This window comes from Moschus berezovskii, chromosome 8 (assembly GCF_049115385.1).
Source record: "Moschus berezovskii isolate FMDL1 chromosome 8, NW_MosBer_1.0, whole genome shotgun sequence".
NCBI lineage: Eukaryota > Metazoa > Chordata > Mammalia > Artiodactyla > Moschidae > Moschus > Moschus berezovskii.
Window position 1 is genome coordinate 106,440,848 of NC_142467.1, and position 17,269 is coordinate 106,458,116.

At 48.0% G+C, this 17,269-nt stretch overlaps 1 protein-coding gene across 2 annotated transcripts; it reads right to left on the reverse strand.

Moving 5' to 3' along the window:
- Nucleotides 1-757: 757 nt before the first annotated feature.
- Nucleotides 758-4,846, reverse strand: NXNL1 (nucleoredoxin like 1). 2 transcript variants are annotated; one of them, XM_055431527.2, is made up of 3 exons: nucleotides 4,521-4,846; nucleotides 984-1,279; nucleotides 758-780 (listed from the first exon to the last, which is right to left on the reverse strand). In XM_055431527.2, the coding sequence occupies exons 1-3, from the start codon at nucleotides 4,844-4,846 to the stop codon at nucleotides 758-760; spliced, it is 645 nt and encodes a 214-aa protein (XP_055287502.2). The 2 variants fall into 2 exon arrangements, with proteins under 2 accessions (XP_055287502.2, XP_088694537.1); XM_088838411.1 differs by lacking the exon at nucleotides 758-780 and having other exon boundaries at nucleotides 949-1,279.
- Nucleotides 4,847-17,269: the final 12,423 nt, after the last annotated feature.

Below are 17,269 nucleotides of genomic sequence, written 5' to 3' on the forward strand. Positions count from 1 at the left end.
CCCTACCGCCCCTCTGATCCTGGGGTTAGGCTCAGAATAAAGACAGCTTCCATCCCCAGCCCTGGGGCTCGGCTTTAAGCTGGGTCCCCTCCCACTTCCTGCGCTTCTAGGGTGGCCTTAATGGTAAAGAATCCGCCTGCCAATGTAGGAGACGTAAGAGACAGAGGGTTTGATCTCTGGGTTGGAAAGATCCCTTGGAATAGGAAATGGCAACCCACTCCAGTATTCTTGCTTGGAGAATCCTATGGACAGAGGAGCCTGGCGGGCCAGAGTCCATGGGGTCGCAAAAGAGTCCGATACGACTGAGTCACCGAGGACATCCTCCTTCTCCCTGGACTGAACTCAGAGAGGTTCCCTCCCCTCATCCTGTCCCCCTTTCCCGCCTTGTTGAGGCTTTTCAGAGATTCTGCTTGCTCTGCCAGCCAGCCTTCCACCTTGGGGCTCAGAACAGCTTCCCCCACTCCGGTCCCGCCCACCACCGGGAGGTGGGGTTTGTCGTGGTTCAGTCGCTCAGTCGTGTCTGACTCTTTCCAGCCCCGTGGACTGCAGCACGCCAAGCTTCCCTGTCCATCCCCACTCCCGGAGCTTGCTCAGACTCACGTCCATCTAGTCGGTGATGTCATCCAACCATTTCATCCTCTGTCGTTCCGTTCTCCTCCAGCCCTCAATCGGGGGAGATGAGGCCTCATCAAAGAATCGCTCTCCCCCCCCCCGCTGCCCCCCGCCCCGCATCCTTGTGTTCTTTCCTATAGGGGATTCAGTACAGGCCCCCACTCCCACCTACCCTCGGGGGTTGGGGGGAGGACTCATCACCGACCTGCCCCTCTCTGTTCCCTCCCACCAAAAGGATCAGAACAGCCGGCTTCCCCCTTCCCCCGGCCCCGCCCCAACCTTCCTCGTGAGGGTTTCATCATAGAACCCCCGAGTCCTGTCCACCCCATCCAGGGGTCAGAACAGTCCCGCGGCCTCGCCCTCGGCCTCGCCCTCCTGTCCGGAGCCGCCCGCTCTACCCCGGCCTTGTGCGCCCCGCGCAGCCGGGTCTACGCGGTACTTGCAGCGGCGCAGGGGCTCGGTGAGGCTCCGCGGCGCGGGGTCGTCCAGGTCCTCGGGCTGCAGAAAGCTGCGGTCCAGCACCTCAGCCGCCTCCTGCCAGTTGGCGAAGCAGGCAGGGCCCAGGCGTCGGATCTCGTCGGCCGCGTCGAGCGTCAGCACATCCCCGCTGGGTTTGAGCACCACGACAGCTGGCAGGCGCTCCACGGAGAACTGGCGCCCAAGGTCCCTGAGGGGAGGGTGGGTCAGTCGGATCGGACCCTCGTCCTAGATCCTGAGCTGAGGAACCCTCCACCCCTCCTCCAGTACTTACTGAGCGCCTTCTGTGTTCAAGTGTCCCATGCCAGCCTCTGGGAATGCCCAGGAACCCAGAGAGGCCACACTGGCCTCCGGCTGTGCCTTAACGCCCGAGCCATGCACCCACCACAGGGCCTTTGCACTGGCCATGTCCTCCACCTGGAGCACTCTCCCCAGACATCTGAGATTAAGACCCTGTATGCTGCAGACACCTAGCCTTACATTTCAATTCCTCTCTGCTGATCCACGACTCTCAGCACCCAACACACTGCATAGCTTATTTCTCCTGTTGTCATTTGCTCCCACAATAGAAAGTAGTTTCACTGGGGCACGGATTTCTGTCTCTATACCCGGGTGTCCCCAGTGCCTGAAACAGTGCGGGGCACAGAGCAGATGCTCAGAAAATGCACATGAGATGAATGAATAAATATCGATCAGTTCCATAAAGAGATATTAAACTGGCTATGGACTTAGGGTCAGAGAGGGCCTCTCTCAGGAGGTGCCCTTGGAGCCGAGATCTGCAGGATGAGGAAGGGGAGAACAGGGGAAGGTTTTCCCAGGCAGAGGGCTCAGCTGGTGCAAAGGCCTGTACGTCAGGGGGAGATTGGAGTGCCGCTCTGATCATAGTGCAGGGCCGTGGGAAGAACTTGATTTTGTTTTCTGTATGAGAGGAAGGTTGTCGGAAGCCATCCACTGGAGACCCCAGATGTCATCTCCCATTTAGGCCAGAATCTTATGCAGTCTTCATAGAGTAAAGCAGGCTGCCAGGGCTGCACAGTTCTTAATTTGGGTTCTCGGGTGGCCCTTTTGCCAGCCTTCATGCAGAGAAACATAGTGCTCATAAAATCCCAAAGGAATAGGTTGCCAGACTTAGCAACTAGAAATAGAGGATACCCTGTGTGAACGAATTTGAATTTCATGTAAACAACAAATAACTTTTTATAAGTATATCCCTGTATTATGTGGGATGTACTTATACTCCCAATTCTCCATTGCTTATATGAAATTTATATTGAACTGGGTATCCTATATTTTATTTATTAAAAAAGATGTTTTTAATTTGGCTATGCAGCCTATGGGATCTTAGTTCCCTGACTAGAGATCAAACCCACAATCCCTGCATTGGAAGTTTGGAGTCTTAACCCCTGGACCAAAAAGGAATTTCCTGGGGTATCCTGTATTTTATCTGGCAGCCTGGTGTATAGGAAGGGTAGGGGGTAGAAACCGTCTGGATACTTGCCTGGGGGAAGGGTCGGACTCTTTGTGATTCCATGGACTGTGGCCCACCAGGCTCCTCTGTCCATGGGATTATCCAGGCAAGAATACTGGAGTGGGTTGCCATGCCCTTCTTCAGGGGATCTTCCCAACCCAGGTATTGAACCCTCAACTCTTACGTCTCCTGCATTGGCAGGCGGGTTCTTTACCACTAGCACCACCTGTTGTTGAGAGGACCCTGCCCCAAACAAAGTCAGTGTTTGGCTGTGATGCCCTTGTAGTTGGCATTTCTTGAACCGTGAGAGGGAGATATTTGCCCTTTGGGGAATGGAGCCTCCTCAGCTGCAGAAGTGGGAGTGAGAGTGAGCAAGTTTGCAAACTGATAATCTTGGGTGGCGGAAAAAGGTCTCCATGACCAGAAACTTCTGAGTTTTGTAACAAAACCGATGAGATCAGTAAAATGTCCCCAAATCTGCAACTCACTTTCAAATGGTTCAGCACAAACTTCACACCAGTGGAGATAAAGCGAATAGAAAAATATGAATAATTTTCATGGGGTCCATTGTGTGCTCCTTGAAACTTTTTGGTATCTTTGAAATTATTCTTATCTCTCTTTTTTTTTTCTCTTGGATGCTCTGTGCAGCTTGCAGGAAATTTTTCATAATAAAAACTGGGGGCTTAAAAAGAATGTAAGTCTGAGACTTCCCTGGTGGTCCAGTGGTTAAGACTTCATGCTTCCACTGCAGGGAGCATAGGTTTGATCCCTAGTGGGGGAACTAAGATCTTGCATGCCATGTGGTGCAGCCAAAAAATAAAAAAAAAAGAATGACAGTCTTACTGCAGAAAAGGGGAAAGTTTGAAGATAGCCACAAATGATCACACTGTTTATCGGGCAGCTCACTGGAAAGCTTGAACCCAACCACCTCTCTCTCTCTCAGCTCCACTGCTGTCTGAGGATCACAGGCCCACTTACTAGGTGACATCTGGGGCTCTGCTACACACGGTGCCTGCTGGCTTCCCAGGTGGGTGCTAGTGGTAAAGAGCCCACCTGCCAATGCAGGAGACATACTCGATCCCTGGGTTGATCCCTGGGTTGGGAAGATTCCCTGGAGGAGGGCATGGCAACCCACTCCAGTATTCTTGCCTGGAGAATCCCACGGACAGAGGATGGCTCCAGCCCATGGTTTCAGCCCATAGGGTCCCAAGAGTCGGACACGAAGTGACTTAACATGCATGGTGCCTGCTATGTTGTTTCCCTGAACTGGCTCTTTTTTCTCTGAAATCCTCTGAGCCTTTGTGCTGTGTCTGTCCTCTGCCTGGAAACACTTCTCTTTCCTCACTCTTTACCCTCCTTCCCTCCCTGTCCTTGGAGTTCTCTCTTTGAAGCCATTTCCTCTGGAAGCATCCCCCGACTCCCAAACCTCAGCAAGGCCTCCCTGTTATATTTTCACATGCCATTCTCCCTTTCGCCTTTGCAACGGCTGCAGTTTGTTATGTATTTCTTTGAGTGTTTGAGTCTTGGTTTCATGTTTGACTCACCCACTAGGTGGTAAACTCCCCTGCAGCTGGGTGGAAATGGGCATAGGTGCCCCTCCCTCCCCCATCTCCACGCCTGACTTCTCTGTCCTGACTGGCCCACAGAGGGTGATTTTATCAACTCCAGATGGAACAGATACACCAATAAACAAATGGTCTTCCTGGGAGGCTCAAATGATAAAGAATCCGCCTGCAACGTGGGAGACCTGGGTTCGATCCCTGAGTTGAGAAGATCCCCTGGAGAAGGGCATGGCAACCTACTCTAGTATTCTTGCCTGGAGAATTTCATGGACAGAGGAGCCTGGCGGGCTCCGGTCCATGGGTTGCAAAGAGTCGGACATAACTGAGCAACTAACACTTCACTTTCAGCAGAAACAGCCCCTCCTCCAGGAAGCCCTCCCTGACCTCTCCTCTTGTCTCACCTCCTCAGGTCATCCTCGAAGGGCAAGAAGAGCCACTTCTTGGGCATGTCCCTGAGGAACAGGTCTTGCTGCTCCTCCGTCAGGTCCTGGGACACGTACACCAGGGCCAACTGGGCTGCCCGCAGCACATAGAACTCATCCGTGAGCCGCATGAAGAAGTCCCGGAGGATGGGTGCAAAGGCTTGGCACTCCGGGCAAGACCCAGCACCAAAGAACAGCAGCACCAGCCGGTTTTCCAGTCGACGGCTGAGCTCAGCCTCTGTGTCCAGCTCATCCTGTTCGCTGTTGTTTCGGATCAGGACGCGGCCAGAGAAAAGGGAAGCCATGGCAACTCTGGCTGGGTGCTGGGGTACAGAGTGGAAGGACCTCGTGTGACCCTGAGCCTGTTGGCTGGATGCTGCCCCAGGATTAGGAATCCTTAGGAGGCCGGTTTAGGACATCAGTAATCTGCCTAAACCTCGACCTGATTCTTTGCGGCCTCTGAGGGCAGAGGGCCAGCTGCTCATGGGCTGGTCTCAGGAGACAGCTGCGAAGAAATCAAGAAGCCAGTTAGACTTAGATGCAGGTGTGAAAATATTTTATTCAATTGTGATGTAAAAAGATAAGTGAATCTTATTGAATGCACTCAGGAATTCAATCTTCATGAATGCATTTGGTAACCCTAAATCACAAAGGCTCTACTAATTAATTACTGTGATTTCTAAGTCGTTGTTTGGTCACTCAGTCATGTCTGACTCTTTGTGACCCCATGGACTGCAACACTCCAGGCTTCCCTGACCTTCACTGTCTCCTGGAGTGTTCAAACTCATGTCCATTGAGTCAATGATGCCATCCAACCATCTCATCTTCTGTCATCCCCTTCTCCTCCTGCCTTCAATCTTTCCCAGAATCAGGGTCTTTTCCAGTGAGTCAGTTCTTCGTGTCAGGTGGCCAAAGTATTGGAGCTTCAGCTTCAGTCCTTCCAATGAATATTCAAGATATATTTCTTTTAGGATTGACTGATTTGATCTTCTTGCAGTCCAAGGGACTCTCAAGCATCTTCACATTTCAAAGGCATCAGTTTTTCGGCGCTCAGCCTTCTCTATGATCTAACACTCACATCTGTACATGACCGCTGGAAAAACCATAGCTTTGTCTAGACGGACCTTTGTCGGCAAAGTGATATCTCTGCTTTTTAATATACTGTCTAGGTTTGTCATAGCTTTTCTTCTGAGGAGCAAGCATCTTTTAATTTCATGGCTGCAGTCACCATCCACAGTGATTTTGGAGCCCCCAAAATAAAGTCTGTCCCCATCTATTTGCCATGAGATGGGACTGGATGCCCATACCTTTTTGGTTTGATCATGCCTTTTTGAATGTTGGGTTTATTGTGATTTCTAAGTTGAGATGAGTGTAAATAACATTTCAAGGTATCCGCCTGCCATGACCATGAGGTGCTATGAAATTATCTGAGATTTAGGCGGGTGACAGAGTCACAGAACTGGCCAATAGCTGCTTTGAAAGCCCATGAGAAAATATGCACAATTCCACTTAGAAGTTAATAAGAGTCAACCATTTTTTTTCTTCCCTATTCCCTCCTGAATCCTGTTTGGACAGCCCACCTTGAGATTCCACGGTGTCTAAATGTGAAATTCACCATCAAAGTATTTTTCAACCCTCCCCCTTCAAGCCCTGGGGACTAGTTTCCCTCTCCTTGAAGCCACGTTGGCTCCTAACTTGCCCCCCACTTTTTTTTTTAAGTTTATTCATTAAATTTTTTTTTAATTGATGGCTCTGCTGCGTCTTCGCGGCTTCTTGCAGGTTTCCTCCAGCTGCAGTGAGCAAGGTCTACTCTTCCCTGTGGTGTGCGGGCTTTCATAGTGGTGGTTTCTCTTGTTGCAGAGCACAGGCTGCAGAGCACAGGTTCAGCAGCTGTGGCGCACAGGCTTAGTTACTCCGAGGCATGTGGGATCTTCCAGGACCAGGGATCGAACCAATGTCCCTGAATTGGCAGGTGGATTCTTAACCTCTGAATCACCAGGGAAGTCCATTCTTAACTTGCTTTGACCAATAGGATGTGATGGAAGATGCAAATTCTCAGAATAAGGCTATTCTTGCCTCCCACGCTCTCCCTTTTGGAATGTGGCCTCCTGACATCTCATGTAAGGAAGCTGATCTAGCCCCGAGGTTGGCAGACTTTTTATGTAAAGGGCCAGGGAGTAAATATTTCCCACGTTGTAGGCCATGTGGTCTCTGCTACAACTTGGAATTCTCTCATTCAGTTCAGTTCAGTTCAGTCACTCAGTCGTGTCCGACTCTTTGCGACCCCATGAACCACAGCACGCCAGGCCTCCCTGTCCATCACCAACTCCCGGAGTTCACTCAAACTCATGTCCATCGAGTCAGTGATGCCATCCAGCCATCTCATTCTCTGCCGTCCCGGTCTCCTCATTCTCTGCCGTCCCGGTCTCCTCCTACCCCCAATCCCTCCCAGCATCAGAGTCTTTTCCAGTGAGTCAACTCGTCGCATGAGGTGGCCAAAGTATTGCAGTTTCAGCTTCAGCATAAGTCCTTCCAATGAACACCCAGGATTGATCTCTTTTAGAATGGACTGGTTGGATTTCCTTGCAGTCCAAGGGACTCTCAAGAGTCTTCTCCAGCACCACAGTTCAAAAGCATCAATTCTTCGGCGCTCAGCTTTCTTCACAGTCCAACTCTGTGTGCAAAAGCTTCTCTGGACAATAAGAAAATGAATTTATGTGTCTGGCTTCCAATAAAATTCTATTTACAGGCATGGAAATTTGAATTTCCTAGAATTTTCACTTGTCATGGGATACCGATCTTCTGACTTTTTAACTGTTCAAAAATGTGAAAACCATTCTTTGCCCATAGTGAGCAGGGCTTGGCCTGTGACCCTGTTCTAGCCTACTGGTTCACAAGCCACATGGAAGACACCTAGATGCCCAGCCAACTGCCAGGACCAACTGTCGCACATGTGACCTTACAGCCTTGCTGCTAGCAGAATGCAGCAGAGTGCCTGAGCTGGGTGAGACCGGCAGAGGACCATCAGCTGTTACTGACCAGGGTTGGGTTCTTGGCCTCCTTAATCAATAGAAATTGATCAGAGGCCAGATAAGAAATTCAGGCAAGACTTTGCTGGCAACCCTGCTGTGGCAGTGGGCAGAGAGAACACATAACAGTTTTTGTGGCTTGCTCACTCACCGGGAGGGGGAAGCTTGTTCCTCATTTGGGGTGAGGGTAAGTATGTGTCCAGGAGCTGGGAAGGAGGGGTGGCTTTGGTGATGGTATGTGCAGGTGGCATCCCCAATTGTTGTTGCTCAGTCACTCAGTCCTGTCGACTCTTTGCGGCCCCTTGGAGTGCAGTGTGCCAGGTTTCCCTGTCCTTCACCATCTCCCAGAGCTTGCTCAAACTCATGTCCATTGAGTCGGTGATGCCATCCAACCATCTCATCCTCTGTCGTCCCCTTCTCCTCCTGCCTTCAATCTTTCCCGGCATCAGGGTCTTTCCAATGAGTCAGTCCATTGCATCAGGTGGCCACAGCATTGGAGCTTCAGCTTCAGCATCAGTCTTTCTAATGAATATTCAGGATTGACTTCCTTTAGGATTAACTGGTTTGATCTTGGAGTCCAAGGGACTCTCCAGAGTCTTCTCCAACACCACAGTTCAAAAGCATCAATTCTTCTGTATTCAGTCTTATTTATGGTTCAGCTCTCACATTCATACATGACTACTGGAAAAACCATAGCTTTGACTATACAGACCTTTGTTGGCAAAGTAATGGCTCTGTTTTTTAATATGCTGTCTAGGTTGGTCATAGCTTTTCTTCCAAGGAGCAACCATCTTTTAATTTTGTGGCTGCACTCACCATCTGCAGTGATTTTGGAGCCCAGAAAAATAGTCTGTCCCTGTTTCCATTGATTCCCCATCTATTTGCCATGTCGTGATGGGACCTGATGCCATGATGTTCGCTTTTTGCATACTGAGTTTTAAGCCAGCATTTTCACTCTCCTCTTTCATCAAGAGGCTCTTTAGTTCTTCTTCACTTTCTGCCATAAGGGTTGTGTCATCTCCATATCCGAGGTTATTGATATTTCTCTCGGCAATCTTGATTCCAGCTTGTGCTTCATCCAGACTAGCGTTTCAAATTATGTACTCTGCATATAAGTTAAATAAGGGTGACAATATACAGCCTTGATGTACTCCTTTCAAAATATTGAACCAGTCTGTTGTTTCATGTCCAGTTCTAACTGTTGCTTCTTGACCTGCATACAGGTTTCTCAGGAGGCAGGTAAGGAGGTCTGGTGTTCCTATCTCTTGAAGAATTTTGCACAGTTCGTTGTAATCCACACAGTCAAAGGCTTTAGCGTAGTCAATGAAACAGAAGTAGATGTTTTTCTGGAACTCTCTTGCTTTTTATGATCCAACAGATGTTGGCAATTTGATCTTTGGTTCCTCTGCCTTTTCTAAATCCAGCTTGAACATCTGGAAATTCTCGGTTCGTGTTCTGTTGAAGCCTGGCTTGGAGAATTTTGAGAATTTATTTTCTAGCATGTGAAATGAGTATAATTGTGGGGTAGTTTAAACATTATTTGGCATTGCCTTTCTTTGGGATTGGAATGAAAACTGATCTTTTCCAGTCCTGTGTCCACTCCTGAGTTTTCCATATCTGCTGGCATATTGAGTGCAGCACTTTCACAGCATCATCTTTTAGGATTTGAGATAGCTCAACTGGAATTCCATCACCTCCACTAGCTTTGTTTGTAGTGATGCTTCCTAAGGCCCACTTGACTTCTCACTCCAAGATATCTGGCTCTAGGTGAGTGATCACACCATCATGTTTATCTGGGTCATTAGATATTTTTTGTATCATTCTTCTGTGTATTCTTGCCACATCTTCTTAATATCTTCTGCTTCTGTTAGGTCCCTACCATTTCTGTCCTTTATTGAGCCCATCTTTGCATGAAATGTTCCCTTGGTATCTCTAATTTTCTTGAAGAGATCTCTGGTCTTTCCCATTCTGTTGTTTTCCTCTATTTCTTTGCATTGATCACTGAGGAAGGCTTTCTTATCTCTCCTTGCTATTCTTTGGAACTCTGCATTCAAATGGGTATATCTTTCCTTTTCTCCTCTGCCTTTTACATCTCTTCTTTTCGCAGCAATTTGTAAGGCCTTCTCAGACAGCTGTTTTGCCATTTTGCATTTTTCTTTTTTTTTTTTTAGTTCTACCAGTTTATTGGTACCAATTCATCTCCCTGCGCCCTCATGCATGCGTGCTCAGTCGTGTAACCCCATGAACTGCAGCCCACCGGGCTCCTCTGTCCATGGGATTCTCCAGGCAAGAATACTGGAGTGGGTTGCCATTTCCTTCTCCATGCATTTATTTTTCTTGGAATGGTTTTGATCACTGCCTCCTGTACAATGTCACAAACCTCCACCCATAGCTCTTCAGGCACTCTGTCTATCAGATCTAAACCCTTGAATCTATTTGTCACCTTCCCCTGTATAATATAAGGGATTTGATTTAGGTTTACCTGAATGGTCCAGTGGTTTTTCCTACTTTCTTCAATTTAATTCTGAATTTTGTAATAAGGAGTTCATGATCTGAGCCACAGTCATATCCAGGTATTGTTTTTGCTGACTGTATAGAGCTTCTCCATCCTTGGCTGCAAAGAATATAATCAATCTGGTTTTGGTATTGACCATCTGGTGACGCCCATGTGTTGAGTCATCTCTTGTGTTGTTGGAAGAGGGTGTTTGCTATGACCAGTGCATTCTCTTGGCAAAACTCTGTTAGCTTTTGCCCTGCTTCATTTTGTACTCCAAGGCCAAACTTGCCTGTTACTCCAGGGATCTCTTAACTTCCTACTTTTGCATTCTAACCCCGTATGATGAAAAGGACATCTTTTTTTTTTTTTTTTTTGATGTGTGTTCTAGAAGGTCTTGTAGGTCTTCACAGAACTGTTCAACTTCAGCTTCTTTGGCATTAGTGGTTGGGGCATAGACTTGGACTACTGTGATATTGAATGGTTAGCTTGGAAACAAACAGATATTATTTTGTCGTTTTTGAGACTGCACCCAAGTACTGCATTTTGGACTCTTTTGTTGACTGTGAGGGCTACTCCATTTCTTCTAAAGGATTCCTGCCCACAGTAGTAGATATAATGGTCATCTGAGTTAAATTCACCGATTCCAGTCCATTTTAGGTCACCGACTCCTAAAATGTCGACGATCACTCTTGCCATCTCCTGTTTGACCACTTCCAATTTGCCTTGATTCATGGACCTAACACTCCAGGTTCCTGTGCAACACTGTCCTTTACAGCACCAGACTTTACTTCCATCACTGATCACATCCATAACTAGGTGTTGGTTTTGCCTTGGCTCTGTCTCTTCATTCTTTCTAGAGTTATTTCTCCACTCTCCTCCAGTAGCATATTGGGCACCTACTGACCTAGGGAGTTCATCTTTCAGTGTCACACTTTTCTGCTTTTTCATACTGTTCATTGGGTTCTCAAGGCAAGAATGCTGAAGCAGTTTGCCATTCCCTTCTCCAGTGGACCTCGTTTAGTCAGAAGTCTGCATGACCCGTCCATCTTGGGTGGCCCTACCCGGCATTGGCTCATAGTTTCTTTGAGTTGGACAGGGCTGTGGTCCATGTGATCAGTTTGATTAGTTTTCTGTGATTACCATTTTCATTCTGTCTGCCCTCTGATGGATGAGGATAAGAGGCTTGTGGGAGCTTTCTGGTGGGAGGGACTGGCTGTGGGGGAATCTGAGTCTTGCTTTGATGGGTGGGGCCATGCTCAGTTCAGTTCCGTTCAGTTCAGTCGCTCAGTCGTGTCCGACTCTTAGGGACCCCATGAATCACAGCACGCCAGGCCTCCCTGTCCATCACCAACTCCCGGAGTTCACTCAAACTCATGTCCATTGAGTCAGTGATGCCATCCAGCCATCTCATTCTCTGTCATCCCCTTCTCCTCCCGCCCCCAATCCCTCCCAGCATAAGAGTCTTTTCCAGTGAGTCAACTCTGTGCATGAGGTGGCCAAAGTATTGGAGTTTCAGCTTTAGCATCAGTCCTTCCAATGAAAACCCAGGATTGATCTCCTTTAGAATGGACTGGTTGGATCTCCTTGCAGTCCAAGGGACTCTCAAGAGTCTTCTCCAACACCACAGTTCAAAAGCATCAATTCTTCGGCGATCAGCTTTCTTCACAGTCCAACTCTCACATCCATACATGACAACTGGAAAAACCATAGCCTTGACTAGACGGACCTTTGTTGGCAAAGTAATGTCTCTGCTCTTTAATATACTATCTAGGTTGGTCATAACTTTCCTTCCAAGAAGTAAGTGTCTTTTAATTTCATGGCTGCAATCAGCATCCACAGTGATTTCGGAGCCCAAAAAAATAAAGTCTGACACTGTTTCCACTGTTTCCCCATCTATTTCCCATGAAGCGATAGGACCAGATGCCATGATCTTTGTTTTCTGAATGTTGAGCTTCAAGTCAACCTTTTCACTCTCCTCTTTCACTTTCATCAAGAGGCTTTTGAGTTCCTCTTCACTTTCTGCCATAAGGGTGGTGTTATCTGCATATCTGAGGTTATTGATATTTCTCCCAGCAATCTTGATTCCAGCTTGTGCTTCTTCCAGCCCAGCATTCCTCATGATATGCTCTGCATAGAAGTTAAATAAGCAGGGTGACAATATACAACCTTGAAGTACTCCTTTTCCTATTCGGAACCAGTCTGTGGTTCCATGTCCAGTTCTAACTGTTGCTTCCTGACCTGCATACAGGTTTCTCAAGAGGCAGGTCAGGTGGTCTGGTATTCCCATATCTTTCAGAATGTTCCACAGTTTATTGTGATCCACACAGTCAAAGGCTTTGGCATAGTCAATGAAACAGAAATAGATGTTTTTCTGGAACTCTCTTGCTTTCTCCATGATCCAGCAGATGTTGGCAATTTGATCTCTGGTGCCTCTGCCTTTTCTAAAACCTGCATGAACATCTGGGAGTTCACGGTTCACATATTGCTGAAGCCTGGCTTGGAGAATTTTGAGCATGACTTTACTAGCGTGTGAGATGAGTGAAATTGTGTGGTAGTTTGAGCATTCTTTGGCATTGCCTTTCCTTGGGATTGGAATGAAGACTGACCTTTTTCAGTTCTGTGGCCACTGCTGAGTTTTCCAAATTTGCTGGCATACTGAGTGCAGCACTTTCACAGCATCATCTTTCAGGATTTGAAATAGGTCAACTGGAATTCCATCACCACCACTAGCTTTGTTCGTAGTGATGCTTTCTAAGGCCATGCTCAGCACATCTTTAATCCAATTTTCTGCTGATGGGTGGGGCTGTGTTTCCTTCCTATAGTTTTGCCTGAGGTCAAACTATGGTAGGGCTAATGGCAGTAATGACCACCTCCTTCAAAATGACTTATGCCAGAATGTGAGGCCTCCCAGGACTGCTGTAGTTAGTACCCCTGACCCTCGGCAGGCCACTGTCAACCCACACGTCCACCAGACTCCTGGACACTCACAGGCAAGTCTGGCTCAGGGACTCGTGGGGTCACTGCGCCTTTCTCCCGGGCCCTGGTGCACACAAGGCTTTGTTGTCCCTTCTAAGAGTCTTATTTCCCTGTGGGTTCTCAGCCCTTTGGCTGGATCCCCAGTTTGGGAATCTGTTGTGGCCTCAGAACTTTTGCAACAGTGTGAGAACTTCTTCGGTATAACTGGTTTCCAGTTAGTGGGTCATCTGCTCGGTGGCTCTATGGTGGGGCTAATGGTGACTTCCTCCAAGAGGACTTAGGCCACACGCCACGACGCCTGGGTCTGCTGCAGCCAGAGCCCCTGCCCCTGTGGCAGGCCACTGCTGACACTTGCCTCTGCAGGAGACACTCGAACACTCAAAGGCAGGCCTGGCCCAGTCTCCTGTGGGGGTCACTGCTCCTTTCCCGGGGTGCTGGTGTGCACAAAGTTTTGTTTGCGCCCTCTGAGCCTCTGGCGGGTCTGAGGTTGGTGTGGCAGCTCTCCCACCACCTCGCTGGGGCGTCCCCTTTGCCCTTGGACGCCGGGTGTCTTTTTGGTGGATCCAACCTGGTCCTCTCAGTAGTTGCTCAGCAGTAGCTGCGACTTTGGCATTCACGCAGAAGATGAGCTTGTGTTCCTGACACCCTGCTCTTGCTCCCCGACCTTCAGAAGTGGCAGTTGGGTTTTTTTTGTCTTTTTGTACCTTGTTGTCCAGTTTTCAGGTTTTTTGTGTGTTTTTTTAAATATATATTTACTTTTGTTTATCTATTTAGCTGTGCTGGGTCTTAGCTGTGGCATGTGGGATCTAGTTCCCTGATCAGGGATTGAACCCAGGGCCCCTGCCTTGGGAGTGTGGAGTCTCAGCCACTGGACCACCAGGGAAGACCCTTATGCATTAATTTTTAGTCCCTGATCTCCCTACGAGGGAGCACAGTTGTTAAAGAATCTGCCTGTAATGCAGGAGACCTGGGTTTGATCCCTGAGTTGGGAAGAGCCCTTGGAGAAGGCAATGGCCACCCACTCCAGTACTCCTGCCTGGAGAATCCCATGGACAGAAGAGCCTGGTGGGCTACAGTCCACAGGGTCCCAAGAGTCGGACACAACTTAGCAACTAAACCACCATGAAAGCAAAAGTTGCTCAGTCGTGTCTGACTCTTTGTGACCCCATGGACTATATAGTCCATGGAGTTCTCTAGGCCAGAATACTAAGTGGGTAGCCTCTCCTTCTCCCAAACCACCATAATTTCTTTGCATTTTGCTCCTCAAGGATACATTTGTCCAGGTACAAGCGCTGCAGCAAGGGGTTCCAGGTCCCAGGTCCCAGTCTCAGAGACAGCTCATGGGACCCTGAGAAATAGTTTATTACCCTTGTATGAAAGCACTCAGTTTGGAGTGATTTATTACGCAGCACTAGGTAACCGGAACACCAGATCTTGAGGATGTTTTCTTGATCTGGAGAAACATGAGAGGCTCTGAAAGAAACTCAGTACTGGTTTTAAATAGTAAAAAAGAAAACCCACAAAATCCTCATTCTCAAGAGTCTATGTTGCCTTGTCAAGGCTTTTGTCACCAGGCCCATACCTGATGGGTCCCCATTAGGCTTTGCTGGTGGCTCTGTGGTTAAGAATCTGCCTGCCAATCCAGGAGACATGGGTTCAATCTCTGTGTCAGGAGGACCCCCTGGAGAAGGCAATTCCAGCATTCTTGCCTGGAAAATCCCATGGACAGAGGAGCCTGTGGGCTATGGTCCATGGGGTCGAAGAAGAATCAGATACGACTTCATTCTGATAGGAATAGAGTAAGACAGTTACACAGTTAGAAATCCCACTTGGGGATGAAAGGTAGAGAAGGACTTCAGGAGATCATTATAAACTAGACACCGATCATGAAATGCCCAGGCCTTCTGGCGATTAAGCAACAATTGGAACATTTTGAAATTAAACAAACTTACCTAGGCCAGTATCACAGAAAAAGATACAAGAGCCGCTCTTGGCCTTGTGAGGCCTGTAAGATAAAGAACCCTGAAAAACTGCATTCCTGCACGAAGCATGCCCAAGAACATGGGGGAAAGGTGACGTTTTGCTGAAACCTGAGCTGAATGACCATATTTTAGTCTATGTTACAGACTTTTTGCTAATATCCATATGATTCTAGGTAGCCATGAGAGTCCCCGTTAGACCATATAGAGTTAAAAGAGGAGCTAACGATGTAAGTCTTGACATCTACCCAACAATGAGGGAGAAAGTGGCATTCTTTCCTCCCCACTGTCTCTTTTTAAAGGTGTATCTGTTTGCTTATTTTTAGCTGTGCTGGGCCTCCGTCGCTGCTTTTGGGATGTCTCTAGTTGCCGGGAGAGGGCGTTGCCTTTCATTGTGATATGCAGGCTTCTCACTGTGGTGGCTTCTCCTGCTGCAGAGCACAGGCTCTGGGAGCTCATGCTTCAGTCACTGTGGCATCCAGGCTTAGCTGCTCCAGGCCAGTGGGTTCTTCCTGGACTAGGGAGCGAACCTGTGTGCCTTGTTTTGGCAGGTGTATCCTTAACCACTGGACCACCCCTGGTGGCTCAGACGGTAAAGAATCCACCTGTAATGCAGGAGACCTGGGTTCGACCCCCCTGCTTTGTTCTCAGAGTGGCAGAGTGCTCTTGCCTGCCTGCTTGTATCCTTCACAAGCATCCTATACTATTAAATCCACTTCTTACCTATCACTTTGCCTCTTGTTGAATTCTTTCTGCACCAAGACAAAAGCAGCTGAGCTTCAGTAAGCCCTATGATTAGGTCTGACGTTTCATCTGGGAGATTGTGGGTTTGGGTCCCATCTGAGGCATGTGGCTTCAATTCCGTTCAGAAACAATTTCCTGGTCAGATTTTCCTCAGTCTGCCAGAACCGTGGGAAGTCCCAACTTGTTGTGAATTCAAGATGTTACTGAGAGCAAAATGATCTCAACCATGGAGAATTTTTCTATGATGTTTATGAGGCGTGAAGAAAAACAAAAGCAAACCTCAGGAAAATGGTGTTGGGAGGCCAGAAGGGGGAGCTCTCACGCAGTACACTCAAGGTCAATAACAGAAGAACTGTCCTTTACAGGTCCCAACAGAAGAATCATCAGTTACGGGCACCAAGAAGAAAAGATGTACATTGCATCGCCTACAGGAAATCGACTCCCCCAGGAACTCTGCCAATGAGAAACTGTCATCACATGAACTCTCACTTTTCTCCGATGGATTTTCCTAAAACAATGCCTCTCAACTTCCTCCTTTTTCTCTGTAATATAATGACACTCTCCTTTAAAAAAATGATTATCTATTCATTTATTTGGTTTTTCCAGTAGTCATGTATGGATGTGAGAGTTGGACTATATAAAGAGAGCTGAGTGCCGAAGAATTGATGCTTTTGAACTGTGGTGTTGGAGAAAACTCTTGGGAGTCCCTTGAACAGCAATGAGATCCATCCAGTCCATCCTAAAGGAAATCAGTCCTGAATATTCATTGGCAGGACTGATGCTGAAGCTGAAACTCCAATATTTTGGCCACCTGATGCGAAGAATTGACTCATTTGAAAAGACCCTGATGCTGGGAAAGATTGAAGGCGGGAGGATAAGGGGACAACAGAGGATGAGATGGTTGGATGACATCACTGACTCAATGGACATGAGTTTGAGTAAACTCCGGGAGTTGGTGATGGACAGGGAGGCCTGGTGTGCTGCAGTGCATGGGGTCGCAGAGAGTCAGACAAGACTGAGCGACTGAACTGATTTTGGCTGCACTGGGTGTTTGTTGCATCACGGGCTTAGTTTTGGTATGTGGGATCTTAGTTCCCCAGCTAGGGATTGAACCCAGCCCCTGGGTGTGTGTATTGAGAGCACAGAGTCTTATCCACTGGACCACCAAGAAGTCCCCTTCTCTCTTTTTTAATCATTGGACTTGCCTATGGTTTATGTCCTGAATTGCAGTTCCATGCTATTCCCCCATAAGCCCATCTTTGCTGGTAAAATAACTGTTTTTATTTTCAAGGTCAACAGAGGTGCTGGGTTTGTGTTCTCAGAACAGCCCTCTAAGGCCTGCGTGGTTTTATTCCATCTCACAGTGAAGCACAGAACCTGGGAGCAGTCACTCAGCCAACGGTATCTGTCAGACTACACAGCCCACTCCAGCTCGACCGGACCTTTCAGCTATCCCAGAATTTCCAAACTGTAGCACCTCCGCCCTTTGGGGCCAGATCATTC